Source organism: Rattus norvegicus, chromosome 5 (assembly GCF_036323735.1).
Source record: "Rattus norvegicus strain BN/NHsdMcwi chromosome 5, GRCr8, whole genome shotgun sequence".
Classification (NCBI taxonomy): Eukaryota; Metazoa; Chordata; class Mammalia; order Rodentia; family Muridae; genus Rattus; species Rattus norvegicus.
Genome location: NC_086023.1, coordinates 74,879,475 through 74,896,642, shown reverse-complemented (window position 1 = coordinate 74,896,642; position 17,168 = coordinate 74,879,475). Strand labels below are relative to the sequence as shown.

Below are 17,168 nucleotides of genomic sequence, written 5' to 3'. Positions count from 1 at the left end.
CAAGAGTCTGACAGTGAGAGCTCTAGGCATAAATATTATACCATTTGGCTAAAGAATCAGAGTAACAACTCAAACAGGAAAAAGAAATGCAAATGAAATAAAAAAGCAGTATGATGTAGTCTTGCACCTGCAGCAAAACAGTAAAATGACAGGAACAGATAATTTGGGTAAGTAGTGGTGAACCTGCCACGTTGACACCAGTCAAGAGCCAGTGTCACAATAAATATGGCAGCCATTTACACCTGCAGGCTGCACATCAAAAGACTCAACAACTGAAATACTTGTTTCTAGTCTCAGAGAAAGTCTTCCCACTATATACATAACATTCACATTACACTGGGTATTCAAGTAACCTAGAAAAGAATTACAGTACAGGAGTAATGTGAAATGTATGCATGGAAGGTTTTTATTTAGGGTTAGGGAGTGTTCTGGAACTGTCTGATAGAACAAGATAGATGCAATTACTTCTCACCTACATCACACCTCCATGAGATGTGGTAGCTGGATGCCAGTCACCACATCCTAGAGACACCCAAGCAGCCCAGGAGAAATTTGTCTGGGGTAGGGAAAGAAGTTTCTGGCCAACAGCAAGCACCAAGGGGTTAGCCATTTGAGGGAGACACTGTTAACACTTACAATTAACAATTTACACTGATACAGATAGTTTAAAAGCAGTATGTAATAAGCCAGTAATTCAACTCAAATCATATACTCCCATTGTCTTTCCGAGGCAGGCATACCCATTTTTAACACTAAAACCTGAAAACAAACTTAAAACACTTATCAAGCTCGGATAGTAATTACTACACAAATATTCATTCGAATACTGTGCAGTATTAGTCAGTGAATGAATGACATATTTACAAAATCAAGAAAGGAAAAAGCCCTAGTGGCTGAACAATTCATTTTTGAAAACAAATTTAGTAAGGCAGAGTCTAAAGAGGTTACTCAACTAAAGACAAAGTTTCCACTTTACTATAACAAGTCTAGGTTACTTAACCAAGTAAAGGGAAAACTAGAGTTTGAAATAAAATGTTTTTATCACTCATCAACACTTATTAGCAATATACAAGAAAATTTGCGTTTTTAATTAAAAAAGAGAAAGTAGGCAAAGGGGACAACTACCATTGTATAATCTAAAATAAAAATTAAAACAGCAGGCTGGGAAGATGGCTCAAAGAGTAAAAGCACAAGCAAGCACAGTAAACCTGAACTCAAACCTGACGGCGTGAATTTGGATTCCTGGAATGCACACAGCCAATTATACGTGGTGGCACCTTCCTGCTATCCCAGCACATCTGTGAAAAGGAGAAAGGAAACTGCACACACACACACACATTCATGCCAGTACTCACAGGCCAGCTAACCAGAGTGAACTACATCTACACACAGTAGGGGACCTGCCTGGGACAGCAAGGTGATGGCTCAGCAAGTCAATGTGCAGTGGTCCTGCACCCCGAGGACTTGGTTGGATCTCAGAAACTCATAAAGAGGGGAGAGTAAGTTATCCACTGATCTCCAATACACACCAAGGCATGCTTGTGCTGTCCAAGGCACACACAATACACAGAAAAAAATTCCAAACTCAAATAAGTTTACAAAGGACTTCAGACTTACCCAAATTTCTTTGGGTAGTATCCCTGGCATCTGAAAAGTCTGACATAGGCACTAAGGAGCATTTTCTAAATTTCTTTTCTAAAGCAGATTCTGGATAATTATAGAGACAAAATTGATTATAAGGTTTTTACTGCTGGACAGTGGCAGTGCACAACCTTAATCCCAGTACTTGGGAGGCAGAGGCAGCTGGATCTCTGAGTTTGAGGCCAGCATGGTCTACAGACTGAGTTCTAGAACAGCTAGGGCTACACAAAGAAACTGGTGTATGGGGTGGTCGTGGGGAGATGTCTACCAACTGCGCAATGAAATCAGGAGAATCGCACCACTAAACTCAAGTGAAAAGATACAGCAAACAAAAGTAATCAATCCTCAGGTTTTGCTACCAAGGAGGGCAATCTAAAGCTTCATCCCCAGGAGCCAGGAGGCCAAACTAGAAGAGAACCAATTTTTCAACACTGCCTCCTGACAGCTGTGTATTTGTAGACAAATAAATAAAGGGTAATTATTTTAAAAGGCAATCTTCATTGGAGTTATTATCCAAAGGGTATTAGTTTAAATCAGCAATCTATTATTTTTCTCACAGAAACTAAAAAACTATGTAAAATGTTCCTAAGTCAACTTACACACATCAATTTAATTGCTTTTAAAATGCATTCCAGATGTTGCAATCTTAACACAAAGCAGATAGAAATGGAAGTGTTGTGTGTGTAAGGTAAATCCCACACTATCTAGAGCTTTTAAAGTTTCTAGAAGAATAACAATAACCCACTTTATTGTGTGAGATGGGGAACCCACCTGCTTAATCAACCAAAGCAGTGTTGAGCATCTAAGATCTGATCACAGACAGTCACCTGCAGCAGATCTCCCTCCACTGGCTGAATGAGCTTATGTGCTGTGTAAAGAGTTCACAGAATTCATTCAGAAGTGAGACTGGCTTCACTGCCCAGGTATTTAGAAGGACAGATGGCACAGCCTCACTTGGCAGGATTCACTGTTACAGCACATTTAAGTTTAGCAAATTTCTTTAAAAATTTCATACCTTACCTATGGGGGTGGGGGGGAGGATGGATTGAAAACAGCACAATTTCCTTCAAATTTCACCATATACTTTTATGCACCAAATTACCTGGTTTTTACATCAACTATTTAAAGCAAGCAGGTAATGCATATTCCCTTTCTAAAGAGATTTTAAAAACACTGACCTCAAGGAGAAAAGAGGAGTGGACATACACGTGAAGAGCAGGGTCACTTCTCTAGTAACACTGTTTAGAGCACTTGGAAGAGAGCAAGACACAGAAGAGTGAAACAAAACCACTGTTCAAGTTTTGCTGTCAGGTAGAACCAAGAAACAAAACCAGAGCTCAGTTTTATTAATATGTGGACGATCATTTGCATACTCTAAAACTGGAAACCAAAGAGGTGCTGGGGACAAGTATAAAATGTTCCCAGCAGGTTCATGTGTTAAAATCAGCCTGCTACTAGTAGCACTATTTGGGGAGACTCTGGAAACTGTCAGGGAGGAAGTAAGACAGTGGGGGCATTCCTTTCAAAGTCTAACCCATAATTTCTATTCTCTGCTTCCTGATTCCATGAGGTAGACAGCTTCCTCCTCACTAGCTCCAGCTGCCATGATGTTCTACCCAAGTCCATAAGGCCAAGCAACTGTGGGATGAGCCCTCTTAAGTATCAGTGCTCTCTTACGTTACTGACTTGGATGTGTTTAGTCACAGCCACATGAGGTGACTAATACAGGTAGGTAGTAATACAGATAGGTAGGCTATATCACCCTGACAGAAGACAGGAGATAGGTAGAGTAAAAAAATGCATGGTGGAGGCTTACATAATAGAGACATGAGTCTGAGACAATTCCATGCAACTAAGTATTTCCCTGACTACAAGGAGAAAGGAGTTCAAGCAGAAATCAAGATGATTTTACAGCTTCCAGGGATTCCCAATTGAGAACAATGGTGTAGGAGAGGGTCCATGCTGTCAAGCACTGTTGACAGCAAAATCTATGTATGTATTATTTCATACTCACAGAATCTTCAAAAAGGCTATCTAGTAACACTTTCCCCACTGTGATGAAGACACAGCCCTGGCTGGGTAACCTGCCCAAGGTCACAAATCAGCTATTTGGGCAGGACTGACTCAGGCAGTCTGGCTTCAGGTATGCTATGCTGAGTCTTCCAAGCATGTGAGTATATATAAATACCAACCCTACTACTTTTCGGGAGTTAAGTGTAGAAGTGACAAGAAACAACAGCTAATGAAAATTGTTATCAAATTCCTTACAAAAAATCCCAATAGAGTTGGAATCAGAAATAGAAAAGAGTGCAAAGCTAAAAACATTACTAAGTGTGGTGTTTTAAATGAGAAATGTCCCATTGGCTCACATGTTTGAACACTTGGTCCCCAGTTGGTGGCAGTTTGTGGAGGTTATAGAACCTTTAAGAAGTAGAACCTTGAGGAAGTACATATGGGATGGCTATAAGAGTTTATAGCCTTGGGCTGGAGTGGTTAGGAGCACTGACTGCTCTTCCAAAGGTCCTGAGTTCAATTCCCAGAAACCACATGGTGGATCACAACCACCTGTAATGGGATCTGATGCCCTCAGAGCAACAGTGTGGTCATATGCATAAGATAAATAAATAAACCTTTAAAAATAGTTTAGAGTTGGAGATTTAGCTCAGCGGTAGAGCGCTTGCCTAGCAAGTACAAGGCCCTGGGTTCGGTCCCCAGCTCCAGAAAAAAAGAAAAAAGAAAAAAAAAAAAAAAAAGAGAGTAGGCCTCATGTCTAGGAGTAGATGGCCAATAGACAAAAATAGTTTAGAGCCTCACCAGTCTTGATGGCACATATCTCTAACCCCAGCACTTGTTAGGCGAGGTAGAGGCAGGTTAATCTCTGAGTTAGAGGCCAACCTGGTCTATAAAGGGAGCTTCAGGACAGCCAGGGCTGTTATACGGAGAACTCCAGTCTCACAACAAAACAAAAAGTTTATAGCCTCACTACAGTTGCAGTTCGCTCTTAGCTTCCTGCAAGTGTATGCATAAACTGTGGTCTTTCATTTTCCTGCTCTGACCTTTTGCTGCTGTCTCTGTGGCCACTATGAATTCTCCCTCTAGAACCATAAGCAAAATACACTTTCTTCCATAAGCTGCTCCTGGTCATGAGTGTCTTGTCACAGCTGCAGAAAGTAACTAATACACTTGAGTGGAGGAAAGAGGCAGTTAGCAGTAATACCAAGAGCTAACTTCTAATAAAGGGACTGAGGCTGAGACAGAATAAAGACCACTGTGTACGCGACAGAAAGAATAAAAGGAAAGATACAGGCAAGACCATCTTTCACAGATAATGAAACTAAGGCCAATTACTTTTCTTTCCCTCTTAATACATACATTAATCAGTTTTTAGCAATATGAGATTCCTTTTAAAATAATGAATCCTCCAAGGTTATGAGGCTGAGAAGTACTCTGCTCAACTTATTTTTAAAACTACAAATAAGAAAAAAAGATAAACACTATCTACCCACAGCTACTATTCTACTTCCGCACATGCCCATTCATTTCAATCCAGTGTCTGGCTCCATTTCTACTAGGATACTACTCATAGGGTCAATGACGACCTATAAGCTGCCCAAACTATCAGGTCTGTTTTTAATCCTTTTCATTTCTGACCCCCTTTCTTTCCTTGAAACTCTTCTTAGATTATCCCTGTCTCCAAGACCACTACTGACTGACCTCTGCTCCTGCGCACATCAGAGCACCCCAGGATCCTATCCCAAGCTTCATGCCACTACTACTTGCAACGTCTCAACCACAGCTCCCAACACTAAAGCACAGAAGGCAAACGACTTACCAAGTATACCTTAACCATACTGCTCAGATTTCTCAAAGACCAGGCCCTGAAAGACTGACAGACCTTAGATCCACTCACATGAATTAAAGTAAGGAGTATATTCGCTATTTTCACATCCCCATGTAATCTCTGTAATCCAGACTCAACAAATAGCAATGTTCCCACTCCAACCCCCAGTTCTGTTTTCAGTCTTTCACATCCTTGGGAAGAATACAAGTATTCACAAGTTTACATTATCAAATTAACAAGGCTAACCCAACGACAACAAAAAAGAAAAGAAACATGATTCTACTTTGCAAAAATATATCTCAATTCCATATCCAATCTTGGCTAGAGGTTTAATTGCTTAAAATTATTGCATAAGCCCTAGCTAACCTCCCTGGCCTTCTTTCTTGTCCATTCTCCCAAAACAAGATCAAGTACCCTTTAGTTAAAAGATCGTAAGTTAGGCAGGTGGCTCATGGCCTTTATCCCAGAATTCAGGTAGAATAGGACTATCATAGGTTTGAGGCCAGCCAAAACTACAGAGTTGAAAGAACATGGGCTGGGGGGGGGACCATAAATAATAAAGGCTTCTCATCTATCTTTGAAAAACTCTACCCTTTAACAGTCTACATGCCCTGAGCCCCGTCTAACTCTAAGCTCCTCACATTACCCCAGAAACACTGGCCTTACAGATAACCCAAACACATTATTAAAATCCTAAGGTCTGTACATACTGTAAAGGTTCCCCACAGAAAAAATTCCTTACCTGCTTTGTGCTGTATGTTCAAGACCTCAGCTGTACTCTCCAGAACGAACTTCCTGGCCTCTAAAGTGCCATCCAGTCAAGGCCTACCACACCATCTCACTCTATTTCAGTTTCTACACAAGTACTTACCATTAAGTGTTTTTCTTTAATCTGCCTGATCTTAACAGGTTTGCTTTTAAAAAAATATATATATGCATTTAGGTATTTAGCCTGCATGTATGTCTGTGAGGGTGTTGGAACCTCTGGAACTGGAGTTATAGACAGTTCTGAGCTGCCATGTGGGTGCTTAGTATTGAGTCTGGGTCCTTTGGAAGAACAGCCAGTGCTCTTCACCCGAGTCCTCTTTCCAGCCCCTCTTTTAGCAGTTTTAGTAAACAGCAAGACCTTTGAATGAACTCAGGAACTTGGATTAAAAGCTGTTCTATCGCCTGCTAAATGTTTACTGACACCAAACTGCAAGACTTTAAAGCAGTGGTTTTCAAACTTCCTAATACTTTGACCCTTTAATAGTACAGTTCCTTATACTGTAGTTACTCCAAACCCATACAATTATTACAATTACTATGTTATAACTATAATTATGCCACTGTTATGAATTGTAAATATCTGATAAGCAGGATATCTGATATACAACAATTGTGAAAGGGTTGTTTGACCCCCACCACCACCACCCCAAAAGGGGGTCACAACCCATAAGCTGAGGTCAAGCCTGTGTGGTCTATACAGTTACTACAGACCCTTTAAAAACAAAACCACCACGCCAAAAATATAACAAAAATTGACATTAGATATTTCAAAATTCACTAGCATGTGATATAAGCTGCTTACATTTATCATTTTTACAGTAACAATCTACTTACAACACTATAAAAATGAAGCAAATGTCTAAAAACCTCTCTTCTCACTTGCAACAGTTTTCATTTTGTTTTTTAATGTTTAAAACTTAGAGCCTTTGTAATAGGTAAAGGAGAAGACACTGTATGGTAATGTCCAAGTAAATGGCACAAAATAGTACTCAGAGATGGCTCAGGGGTTAGGAGCATTTGCTGCTCTTGCAGAGGGTCAAATCCCAGCAACCACTTGGCAACTAACAAACGTCCTTAAGGCAGTCCAGGGGGTCTGATGCCCTCTTCTGGCCTCCAGGGCACTATACATAAGTGGCAAGTATGAGAAAGACAAAGACAGGGTTGGGGATTTAGCTCAGCGGTAGAGCACTTGCCTAGCAAGCGCAAGGCCCTGGGTTCGGTCCCCAGCTCCGAGAAAAGAAAAAAAAAAAAAAAAAAAGACAAAGACACCCAAGCACAAGACATAATCTTATAAAATACTGTTTTAATTTTTAAATCTTGCCATTTTAAAAAGCAAGAGCAAAAACCAAGAGCAAACCAAACATGCCCCTTGCCCTTTAGCCACTGAGCCTCAACTAGGTGAAAAAGCTTCCAGAAACCCAAACCATTGCTGCCATGCCCCTGTGTTCAGCACCACCAGCAGAGCTACCTCAGCCCCCAGCAGGTCCAGCAATGAATCACTGTAGAGCTGACCTTAGCTCTCAATCCTTTCTCACTGTGCTCATGTGTGCCTCAAGCTCCTAAGAGTTTCTACACAAAGTAGCTTAAGTCATTTCACTTCCTCAGTCCTTTCTAAGTAAAAACTAGTTAAAGGTAAACCTGAAACCACAAAATATAAGTTTCCAAAGACTAAGTCTGTAAATGGCAGGCATTCCTAAAATCCTAATTTTAAATCTACTTTAAAACATAGTCACTCATTTATTTATTCATTCATGGGAGTCGGGGTCCCCAAGTACACAGTGCTCAAACCAATGAATGAGTCAGAAAACGACCTTTTGGACTCAGTTCTCTCCTACAATGTAGGTCCAGAGGACTGAATGTAAGTCATCAAAGCTTGGTGACATGAACTTTTATCTGCTGATTCACTTACAAATCCCCCAACTGATCGTCTGAAATCCCTGGTTACTTTTTATAACAAATTAGAAACAAAGTATCTCATGTTATCTATTTTTATTTTTACTGGAATTCTAAAGCACTCCATCAGAAAATTATCAATTAACCTAAACTCTACCGGGAAGTGGCCACAGCTTTAACCTCAGAACAGGGGGAGACAGAGGTGCTTTTCTGTAAATTCCAGGCCAGTAGGACTATACAGTAAAAACTTGTCTCGAGTGAATGAATGAAAGAAAGAGAGAAGATATATGTGTGTGTTTATACACTAAAAACTCCCAATAGATGTAAATAAAGGGGCGAATACTGGCACAAAGCTTGTCTATGTGTGCATAAAGCCCAAAGTCCTTGTACTGGATCCCTAGCAAAATAAAAAAGGAGTTATGGAATAGGAAATCAAAATACTTACCGGTTTTTATATTACACTAATAGCAACAAATTACATTTGTTCTAATAACAAAAGTTGAGGAAGTCACTAACATTTTACCAAACATGTATTTCTAAAAATATAAAATATTACATTCCCATAAATAAACTTGTAAACAATAAGGGAAGTCAGGAAGTCTTGGCTCAAAGATAATAACAGACATGTAGAGGGCCTAAAGTGAAGCACAAAGTTTATACGTATATACATATGTACATATTTCAGTAGTGTGAAGTTACTATACAACTCCAACACATTCACATATTAAAGAAATAAAGCAAAACGTGTTTCTCTGTGTTTTAGTGGTTCTGGGATAAGTTCATATTATAAGCCCAGAACTTACCATGATTTATCTCAGCATTTACCACCTGCAAGGGGCCAAATGCCAAGGAGGCATTTTACATATTTTGCATACCATCACTAAAGAGATGACTGCGCTATTCCTTCTCTAGGTGCTGGAGATGAGCTCAGGCTCTCACACGTGTCTGACACCCAGGCCTGCACTATCATCTTTCAGTGTACTATTCTGAACTATCTTAAGTAGTAAAAGAAAATGGTGGCATATTCCCTTAATCATACTCAGGAGGCAGAGGCAGACTGACCTCTGAGTTTGAGGCCAGCCAGGACTAGAGTTGAGTTCCAGGACAGCCAGGGATACACAGAAAAACCCTGTCTCAAAAACCTAAAGGAAGGAAGGAAGATGGAAGGAAGGAAGGAAGGAAGGAAGGAAGGGAGGGAGGGAGGGAGGGAGGGAGGAAGGAAGGAAGGAAGGAAGGAAGGAAAAAAAGAACTCAATTTACTGGGCTTCTGCCCACCAAGTGTTAACAACTGCTTCTGAGAAGACTGCAGAGTTCTCAAATAATTTTTTTTCTATATCTTTAAGAATTATCGCAGATGTCTGGAAAGTAACTAACTTCTTAGAAAATCATTTTGTGCCACACAATTTCAAAAAGGTCAGGGATTTTTGGCTTATTAAAGACTGAAGGAGACTTTAGAATAGTAGACAAGATAGATAAAACAGAACACCTTGTCTTCACACAAACATATTGATTAAATAGTAGGCCTCATTTAGGAACCAACCAAATGCCATTTAATCCTCACCATCTCAGATGATACTGTTCCCATTTCACAAAATCAAACAGGGTAATTTGTCCACATCGTAGTAAAGGAGTTACAGAGCCACAAATAGAATTCCAGTCTCAGGTCTATTTAATTAATACCACGTCCTGGTTCTTCAGCCAAAATTCAATCACAAATTCAGTCAGTCATAAAAAAATTAAGAAAAAAAAAAAAACCACCACAAATACGCAGTAATTGCTGGCTTACGACAATCTTAATTTAACATAGTGTCACAATTCCACGTGAGGAAATTAACACACATGGCATTTTTTAGATTGCTGACATAAAGTTGTATTAAAGTTAATATAGTAGACCTTTTTACAGGCAAAGCCGGAGACCACAGCATTAGAATTCATCACGTGAACTCGTTAAGTGAAGTCGGCTTTAACTGTAGATCATCGAGTTTTATATTTTTTTCCCTCCCTTCAAATACTACTATTCTGGGAGTCCGAGCGGCGTTCAGGTTCCCAAGACGACGGAGAAAACTCATTTAAATCCGGATCTGAAGGTTTCTAATGCAAAATTCTTCACCACCAACGTGGCCTCTGAGCGTAATCCACCTGTGGGTGTGGGTTCGGTGGCTGCGAGGGAAGGATCGTAAAAACTATCCAAAATAGACACAAATAAAAGGGTTCCTTCTGGGAGGCAAAAAAAAATTATTTTTTCCCCACCGTCTCTCTTGGCTACAGACAAAACTAAGCGCATTTAAGGCCCATCGTCTTGGGTAACCAGACCCTAGACCTCCGCACCTAGCCAGGTCGTAGGAGGGTGGTGGCGACGCCTGGGTCTCCCTCCCCCACCTGTGCACTTCAGGCCAGGCTCCAGCGCCCAGGCCGCCAGGCCTCCCCTCCCCCTCCGTCCCCACGACCACGCGCTCCGGGCCGCGGCCTCCAGTGCCCGCGCGAGCCGGTGCTGCTCCACGCCATCTGCCCCCAGGCCTTCCTCGTTGTCGGCCCACAAAGCCGGCAGTGACCTGACGCCCCTCTGGGGCCCTCCCGCGTCGCCCCGACCCAGGCCCGCGCTCCCCTAACCCTGCAGCGCATACCGTCTCCTCCGGGTCGATGTCGATCTTGAAGGTCTGCTGCTGAAGGGTCTTCAGGGTGACCTGCATGGTGCCTAAGCCGGGGCCTGGCCGCCCCGGGGTGGCCGCGATCCTCGCGCTCTCGGGAGGAAGGCGGTGGGGGTGGGGGCTTGTCACATTCGCCCGGAGTCGCGCTCACCCCGGGCCCCGCGTCCCCCGGCCGCGCCGCCGCTCCCGCGCCTTTCCCCGCAAGCTCGACCCGCGGTGCTTCCTCACGCGCCAGACACCGGGCCCGCAGGAGGCGCGAGGGACTCCCGGAGAGACGCAGAGAATCCGCTACCTCACCACAGGATGGTGGCCGCCATCACCGTGACTCGCCGAGACGTGCCCCCTCCCCCACCAGAAAAAACCCGGAGGATGGGGCCAGACTCGGGAGATCTGAGCAGGCGCAGGGTGCGGCGACGCAATGCGCAGGCGTGAACAGGAACTCCGCCCGGGAATTGGAGGCGGGGCGATGGGTGGTGCTGGAATATCGGCGGCGCGTCGCCGGCGTGCGCAGGCGCACTTCGCAAGCAGCGGCGCTCGCGCTGGCCTAGTCGGGTCCGCCGGCTTGCATTCGCTCCGCCTACATCCAGGCTCCGCCTAGCGGCGCGAGTTGCGCAATCCGTAGCCGGGGAACGGCTACGTGGAGACCCGGCTCAGTAGCAGCGGAGCAGTGAGAGGGCGGTGTAGAGGGCGGAGCCTTAGTGGAAGGATTGTCTAAGGCCCGCCCAAATGGGGCGCGCGTTGCCGGTCGAGCGTGTGTAATGCCAGTTCCTGATTCTGAGACAGGCTCCAGCAATGGACTGCTTGCTTGCGAGTCTTGGGTTCTCTCACTAGCCTCTGGACCTCCCACATGTAAAGAAAGGCGGATTTAAGGAGGCCTAGTTGTATCACGCCTTTCACTCCTTCGTTTTGCTGTCTCTGTTGAGGGGTAATTGTTGGTGGATATTAGGAAGTTGCCCTCAGTCTCATCCCAAGTGCTACTTTCCTTTGCATTTGGACCCTTCTAATCTTTGCTCAAATGTCGCCTTCTTGAACTCTATCCTGCCTACCCGACTTAACGTATCAGCTTCTTCGGATACGGTTATCCAGCTCCACTTTTCTCATAATATTTATCACCTTCTGATTACTACACAATGTGTGTGTTTAGTATGCGTGTCTTCTCTTCCTTTACCAACCCCCAGGCTGAAGCTACACAAAGGCATGCATTTTGTTTTGCCCATGGTGTACCCCCAAAGCCTGTAAAATAAGTCTAGCATGTTGTAGGTACAAAGGTTAATATTAGAAGGATGGGAGGACGTGCTTCTGGTTCCTTGGCAGTAAGAGTGAAATGTCACTCAGCTAGTTGGTGGTTGGAGAGAGTGGGATCATGCATGTAAGTCTTAGTGTCAGGAACACAAAGTTAAGTGCTTTGCTGTAGCAATATGTCCATTTACACAGAGATAAGACAGGGTGCAGAGGTGTCGGGTAATAAGCACCCAGCCACCACAATAGTAAGTGACACCTTGTGTGCTTGTCTGTATGCTGCCTCTTAATAATGCAGTGACCCTTGCTAGACTTACAAAGTGAGAATAAAAAGCAGTTACCATCAGACCACAGTGAGGACAATTACAACCTCTTTGAGCCAGCACCGTCAATGATTACAGTATCACTATTTGGATTTTCATGGTTCCAGAAGCTAGGATATAATTTTGTCATGGAACTTTCCCTGACCAAGTTCCCTCTCCACTGACAAGGTATGTCCCTGCACTATGATAAATTTTGAATTCTTTGCCTTTTGTCTTCCTGTGGAGCTAGTCTTAGTCACCAGGTGTCCTTAACTTTTGCCCTGAAAAACTGGCAGCTGGGATCTCTCCCTTTAGCTGTAGGGTCAGCCAAAGGCAAAAGCAGTTACTGTGTTCAATGTAACCAGATGCTGGGGGGAAAAAAAAAAAAAACCATGGGTAAAGGTAGCGATTGACTTCCTTGTGGACTTTCCCCCAAACCATTTCTCTCCTAGTCTTCCCTAACTCATGACATCTCCATCTCTCCAGGTACTCAGATCAAAACATAGTCATCCTCCTTAAGTCCCTTTCTTCCCTGGCTCCTGCTGCCTAGCCACCACATCCAAACCAGTGTCAAATCTTACCAATTTTACTCTACAATCTGTAACCTCAAGTTCAGCCACTTTTCTCCAATTTCTATGTCCACAACCATCATCAGTTGCTGTCTCCTAAGGAGTCTTCAAATCTAATCCCCACCCCGACAACAGTGCAGCAGGCGAAGCACCCAATATGTTAAACTGGGGATTTTAGTTTTGATTCTGTTTCTTATAACAGGGTCTCAACTATATAGCCCCCAAGCTGAACTGAAACTTGCAATTCTCCTGCCTCTGCCCTCTGAGTGCTGAGATTACAGGTGTACACCTCTATTCCTAGATCGAAGCTGTCTTTTGAAAACATAAATCAAACCATGTCACATTCTTAGTATTTGTTTTACTTCCATATATGACAAAATGTCACAGTGGTCAACATAGGCAGAAAGATCTCTTCCTTTAGCTCACGGTTTCAGAGGTCTTAGTACGTGGATGCTTGTTCATGTTTGGGGCCTGTGGCCTGTGTGAGGGCCTTTAATCCCAGCACTTGGGAGGCAAAGGCAGGCAGATTTCTTGAGTTCTGGGAGGCCAGTCAGGTCTATGAAGAGAGTTGTAGGACAGCCAAGGCTACACAGAGAGAGACCCTGTCTCTAAACAAGCAAACAAACATACATACATACAAATAACAAATATTTTTATTTGTGGGTGTGAGAGAGTAGGTGTCACATGTGTGGGCGTGACTTCAGAGTCCAGAACAGGGTGACAGATCTCATGGAGCTGGTGTGACAGGCCATTGTGAACCCCCATGTGGCTGCTGGGAATCAAACCCAGATCCTCTGGAAGAGTAGCCTGTGCTCTTAACTAACTGAGCCATCTCTCCAGTGACAGGCCATTGTGAACGGCCCAACATAGATGCTGGAAACTAAACTCTGCAATTGCTCTTACCTGCTAAGCCATCTCTGTAGCTCCTTGCTGTTGTTTTGAGAGAAACTCTGGAACCAGGCTAATGCTCACACCTCAGCAGCCTGAGTGGTGTACTGAGGAATTTTTTGTGTAAATAGAGTAATTTCTTGATTTGTAGAGAAACTACATATTACTATACTTCAGAACTTCTAAGAGAAGCTCCATCTGGCTATGAAGGAAGAGTCCTGAAAGGGATCTGTGTCAGCAGAGAGCAGCTGATTAGAATCTCAATACTGTGCAGAGACTGAAATGTTGCAGGTCTAGAAGCTAGTTACCTTATCTCAGGCTAGTCCTAGCCTTCCAGAACAGCTTCTCTTTGCCCGTCTGTGTTCTTAGTAACATCTTGGAACAAAGAAAAACCTTTTAGAATCTGTTGACTTAGGAGGCAGCTAGCACGTCCCAATCCAAACACTAAGAATGCCTTCAGACAGCGTGTGATGCCTGTAGATGAACTTCCCCATCTCACCGTACCTGCCTCTTGATGTACCCACCAATATATCTTAAACTTGCCATGGTTTATGACTTTCTCAGTTCTGTGAAAGTATAAATACGTCATAAAACTGCTTCCATGTTGGAACATGGAATTTGGAGTAACCCAAATCTGTTTTCCTGGGCCACGGTCACTCAGAATGGCTCCAGAATAAATTATCTCTCATTCCCTAGAAGATGAGAGCTGTGGTGTTCATGTGGGCATTACACATACCTACTATTGACCCAATAGCCCAGGGCGAATGCACTGTTCGGGTCCTTATAGGGTGTGGCGCCCAAGCCCAGAGTACCATAGTTCACGTGCCAGATAATAAAATGTCATCCTTATGCATAACAATCTGCTAAGTGTTAAGAGGAGGTATCTGTCAGCAAAGGCTGTTCTGTAGGTTCTGTAGTTACCAGGCTGAAAAAAGGGTGAGGCCACCAAAGTACGGGGTTTTACTAGCATTCTCAGAAGGTACGGTACCACTATACCACCAGTGCCTTGCCACTGTCAGTTACGGAAACCACTCAAATGGTTTCAGAGAGTAGAATTAGTAAGAAGATATGCAGGTAGTTGTGTTAGTCCATTTTGCCATTACCATAATGAAATGCCTGAGATTCGGAAATTAGCTTGTTTTCACGGTTTACTTTGGCTCTGATGTATACAAGTAGAAGGTCTAGACACCTCATCTGGTGATGATTTCCCTGTAGTGTTGGGAGTGGCACAAGGCATCACTAGAAACAATTGGAGATGGGTGGATGGGTGGGTGTTTCTGTGTCTGTGTTGTTTCTCCTTATATAAAGCCATTAATATCTCATAGAGGCCATACCCTGATGGCCCCATGAAGTCCTGATCACATTGTTATGGTGTACACCAATTATCTATCTGAGAAGCTGACACAGTGAATCTTTTTTTTTTAAGATTTATCTATTTATTTGTTTACTTATTTACTTATTATCTGTAAGTACACTGTAGCTGTCTTCAGAGACACCAGAAGAGGGCGTCAGATCTCATTACAGATGGTTATGAGCCACCATGTGGTTGCTGGGATTTGAACTCAGGACCTCTGGTAGGGCAGTCAGTGCTCCTAACCACTGAGCCATCTCTCCAGCCCGACACAGTGAATCTTGAGCTCCAAGCCAACCTGGGCTAAGTGGCAGGCAGGACCTTGTCTAAAGGGGTTGGGGATTTAGCTCAGTGGTAGAGCGCGTGCCTAGCAAGCACAAGGCCCTGGGTCTGGTCCTCAGCCCGATGGGGGGGGGGGGGCTTTTGAATTTTTAGATTTTGTCTAAAAAAACAAAAGTAAATCTGAATATACTTGAAATAGCTTTCTACCTTCTTAATAATGCCTCAAAATGAGAATTAAATGTCAACATAAAAACCATTGTCAGACACATTCAAATTCTATCTAAAGCGCTGTCGGGGAGGTCCAAAGGGCTTAGAGGGAAGCATGTGGAGTAAAGGAGAAGTCTGTTAGAAAGTATTCTACTTGGGCGTGGTGGTGGTGCTGGTTTTAGATATGGTGACCATATCTAAAACAAACAAAAACAAGTTTCAATGGAAATTTAAGCATTAAGGAGAGAGAAAGAAACATTTTTTTAAAATCATTTGTTCTAGTAAGGATTGACCCTAGGGCCTATGCATGTTTGACAGGCATTCTACCACTGACCTTTATAACTGTACCCCAAGAATGATTCCTAAGTGTCTTAACAATAGGGATGGATATATAAGATCTGAAGAGGTTTGGTAGTGACAATATTTAAAGGATTTAAAAGGACTAAGTGAAATGTTGCCAGTACACTTCTTTTTTTTTTAATCTAAACCACTTTAGTGAATACGATTGTAAGATGCTTTATGAAGTACATTGTACAAATTAACAGGCCAAACGATAAAAACGTAGGTCAGAAGAGAAACTCTTACTCTGTATGTCACAGGCTTGTGTTTTCACTGTGAACAGTTCATAATCTTGTTTCTGGGGTTTTAATTCTTAGTCAGCAGGGTGAAGCACTACTCTCTTTTTAAAGATTTATTTATTTATTTTACATGAGTACACTGTCGCTCTCTTCAGACACAGCAGAAGAGGCCATCGAATTCCATTACAGATGGTTGTGAGTCACCATGTGGTTGCTGGGAATTGAACTCAGAACCTCTGGAAGAGCAGTCAGGGCTTTTAACTGCTGAGCCATCTCTCCAGTTTCCAAGTCCCTCTTCTTTTCCTCTGCCTTTTAGTGCTAGGATAAAAGTGGTCAGACTTGAAAAAATTCATTCACTGGACAGTTTTTGAGTTTTCTCTCTCTCTCTCTCTCTCTCTCTCTCTCTCTCTCTCTCTCTCTCTCTCTCTCTCTCTCTCTGAGATAGGGTTTCTGTGTAGCCCTGGCTGTCCTGGAACTCACTTTATAGACCAGGCCGGCTTTGAACTCACAGAGATCCACCTGCTTCTGCCTCCTGAGTGCTGGTATTGAAAGGTATGCAGCATCAGGCCTGGTTCAGTGTTTAGTTTCTTCTTGCCAGGAACTGTTCTGGCTTTGGGGATACAGAAGGGAGACTAAAGAACCTTTCAGAGTGTTATATTCTAGAAAGATTAAAAAATATGTATCAGATAGATCAGAGAAGCTAACAAATCAACATGTACATAATGCATCAGACGGTGGTGAGCACACTTTTGCTGCAGAAGCACATGGAAAGGGTCAGTCATGCTCAGGAAAGGGAATGCTACTACATAATGTTCTGGCTGTGTTTCATTCCCTCCCCAGCCCCAAGTCTTGAAGCGTCAAGAGATAGGCCCTTCTACAGTGTTGAGGTCCTCCCACCCTAGCATAGGTGCAGCCATTTTGTTCTATACCTGCCAGCTATTTCATATCATTGCTGTAATAT

The 17,168-nt window shown here is 43.1% G+C and overlaps 2 protein-coding genes across 2 annotated transcripts in view; one reads left to right on the top strand and one right to left on the bottom strand.

The window, feature by feature from the left end:
- Positions 1 to 11,125, bottom strand: part of Rad23b (RAD23 homolog B, nucleotide excision repair protein) — a 38,104-nt gene extending 26,979 nt beyond the window's left edge. The window contains exon 1 of the mRNA NM_001025275.1: positions 10,768 to 11,125. Coding sequence (NP_001020446.1) covers positions 10,768 to 10,833 — 66 coding nt within the window. The 5' untranslated portion in view covers positions 10,834 to 11,125. The remainder of the gene's footprint in view (positions 1 to 10,767) is intronic.
- Positions 1 to 17,168, top strand: part of LOC120103069 (40S ribosomal protein S18-like) — a 462,039-nt gene that overhangs the window by 214,442 nt on the left and 230,429 nt on the right. The window lies entirely within an intron of this gene.